Source organism: Oculina patagonica, chromosome 4 (assembly GCF_052425735.1).
Source record: "Oculina patagonica isolate OP01 chromosome 4, crgOcupat, whole genome shotgun sequence".
NCBI lineage: Eukaryota > Metazoa > Cnidaria > Anthozoa > Scleractinia > Oculinidae > Oculina > Oculina patagonica.
This window is the reverse complement of record NC_135761.1, coordinates 29,060,665-29,063,194: the sequence shown is the minus strand read 5'-3', so window position 1 is coordinate 29,063,194 and position 2,530 is coordinate 29,060,665. Positions and strand designations below refer to the sequence as shown.

Below are 2,530 nucleotides of genomic sequence, written 5' to 3'. Positions count from 1 at the left end.
AGCCCGGTTTGCCGTTTGCCCGGGCTGAGATTTCTAGCCCGGTTTCAAAAACCGGGCTGAAAATTTCAGCCCGGGCTGTAATTTGGCCCGGGATGAAACTTTCTTCATGTAATCGAAGACGTGTTTTAAGAAGATTTGTTTTGGAAGCTGGGCTGAAATCTCAGCCCGGCAAACAGCCCGGGATGAAATTCGCCATGTAATCAGGCCCTTACACTGAACATTTTTTAGCCAAGAAGAATCACATCTTACGTATATCGCAGTTCTTTCCTTTGTATTCTTGCTTGCAAAGGCAAACATAGCTGTTATTTCCGTACAGTGACACGCATGTTCCATCATTATGGCATGGTCCACTTAGACATGAAGACTAAAAAAAAAACAAAAAGCTTCCAATGAGATTTGTCAAGCAAGGAAAGAAGCATATTCACAGCATGCTTAAAAACTTACAGTAATTGTTTTTCGAGAATTATTAATGCATGTATATTTGTGATTCTCTCCTTAATAGGCCATTTTACAGTTGTCTGCTCAGTGACCTGGCCTTTGAATGGAAGTGGGGCTGAAGGTGACCTTGTTTTGATACAGACCTCACTGCTTTTGTTGTGTTAATCGTGTTGTTCTGATGCTAACTAGTTTTCATTTACATGATAAAGCAGACAGGTTTGTATCAATGCAAGGTCACCTCCAGCCTCACTACCATTCAAAGGCCAGGCCACTTGGCAGTCAACTGTAAAATGGCCTATTATATCATAAATATTTGCGAATTCTGTCCATTGATATGTCAGTCTATTGTATTTTAAACGTCTTGCGGTGTTTGATGATTACCATTTATGGTATTTACAGTATGTCGTTAAGATGTTCTGTATTTACAGCTTCGAATACCTGTCAGTTTTTTAAATTTACCTGTGCTTGTTTGTCATTTACATTAATTAATGCCCAAGGTCATAAAGCAACCATGTTGCGGCGATCTTTAATTTGAAAATGTTAGTCACATGTTTAAAGATTCATGAGTCTGCTACATGTATAGGCGCGTCCCTTAAGAATCGATTAAGAAGTAAATAACAATTGTTATCCATCATCATAAGTTTGTTCGTCGGCAACAGTTCCTTCAGAACTGTCTTTAGGACTGCGTTGTGCAAGGCTTTAAATGCGACCATTTATTATTTTCTCATCGCAGAAGTAGCTTTTCGGATTGTTTTTTATCACTCAACAGCGCTTTCATAAATTTTACTTATAAGACGCTATCTATGTATATTTTTGTATGTGCGACAATAAAACATCAATGACTCATCAGTGATCTAGGAGCCCTTATATTGGATATACTTAAAATAACCGGCTGTTAATGGACAACGGATGAAGCGCATTATTCTTCTTCCACTAAGATTTAACCAGCTTTTTTATTGTTGAACTATCTAGAATGCAGTATGGAATTGGAATTCTCGATTTAAATATAAAGCCAACAAAGGTATTCTTATGAGACGGGGGCTTCACGATTCAGTCGGCTTCAGTGAAGTCCCATTGAGTTTTAAGTCTTCTTTTTCTGTTTTCAGTTGCCATTTCATAACAGAGTAAAATTTAGTTAATTTAGTGATGCAGGGTTATGAAACACAGAAGGTTGCCCCAATTGTAACGAACTAAATTTGCACAACCTTCCTTACCCAAAAGCACGTACCGGGAGTAAATATTATATGAGAAGCAAGCATTCTTACCCGAATGCTGAAGTGATGGTAAAATTGGCTGGCCACAAACTTGTCCGAGTTGTTGTACTTGTCGGATGGCAGCAGCTCACAGGAGAGTTTTCCGTTGATATCGGAGAATGCAGCGAGGTTAAAGGAGAAACATGACGGTATGTTGACACACGCAGTCCCACATTGGCTGCTTTGAGGAACAAGATCTGTACCAAGAGGTGTGATGTTCAAGTAGGAGAACTTGTGACCCTTAAAGTTTGCATATGCAACACCATTTTGAGCTTCCCGGCTTAAAGCCTTACCACGAGCATCAATAACTGCAGGCGTTCCTTTTTTCGTATAAAAATACAAACATAAAAAATGGTTGCAGAAATGAAATGAATTCATAAAAAGATTCATGAAACATTTTTAAAAGAAACGAATTTATGTACCTTTTGAAGTTTTCACAAACAGGTATATGAAGAAAAACTTATGGAACGTGATCGGATGGAAGAGAGCAATATCCATACTGCGTCCTTTTTCACAACGTGTCTATTAAGATTAAAAACTTTAGGCACTAAAGCAACACATATATAAAGCTCAAACATGTATGTTACGGCTGTAGCTAAAAACCAATTAACAACAGACTCCTGCGGTTTCATAAGCAGCCGGTAAATGACACTACTATAAAGGGCGGATTATCCATTTAATGAAAATGTTGTTAACAAAGGGACTAGATTAATAGTCGGTGTTTTGATGTCTGAAGCATTACCAATGCCGGTTTTCTCTATGTTGGAGATTTTAAGCGACAAAAGCAAAGAGAAACCTAAATAAAGTCTAGTTTTGAGTGTGAAGTTTTAATTACTGTG

At 38.0% G+C, this 2,530-nt stretch overlaps 1 protein-coding gene across 1 annotated transcript; it reads right to left on the bottom strand.

Moving 5' to 3' along the window:
* Window positions 1-238: 238 nt before the first annotated feature.
* LOC144652108 (uncharacterized) lies at window positions 239-2,206 on the bottom strand. The gene is made up of 3 exons (XM_078512139.1): window positions 2,114-2,206; window positions 1,704-2,011; window positions 239-364 (listed from the first exon to the last, which is right to left on the bottom strand). The coding sequence occupies exons 1-3, from the start codon at window positions 2,187-2,189 to the stop codon at window positions 239-241; spliced, it is 510 nt and encodes a 169-aa protein (XP_078368265.1). The 5' UTR covers window positions 2,190-2,206.
* Between the last annotated feature and the right edge of the window lie 324 nt (window positions 2,207-2,530).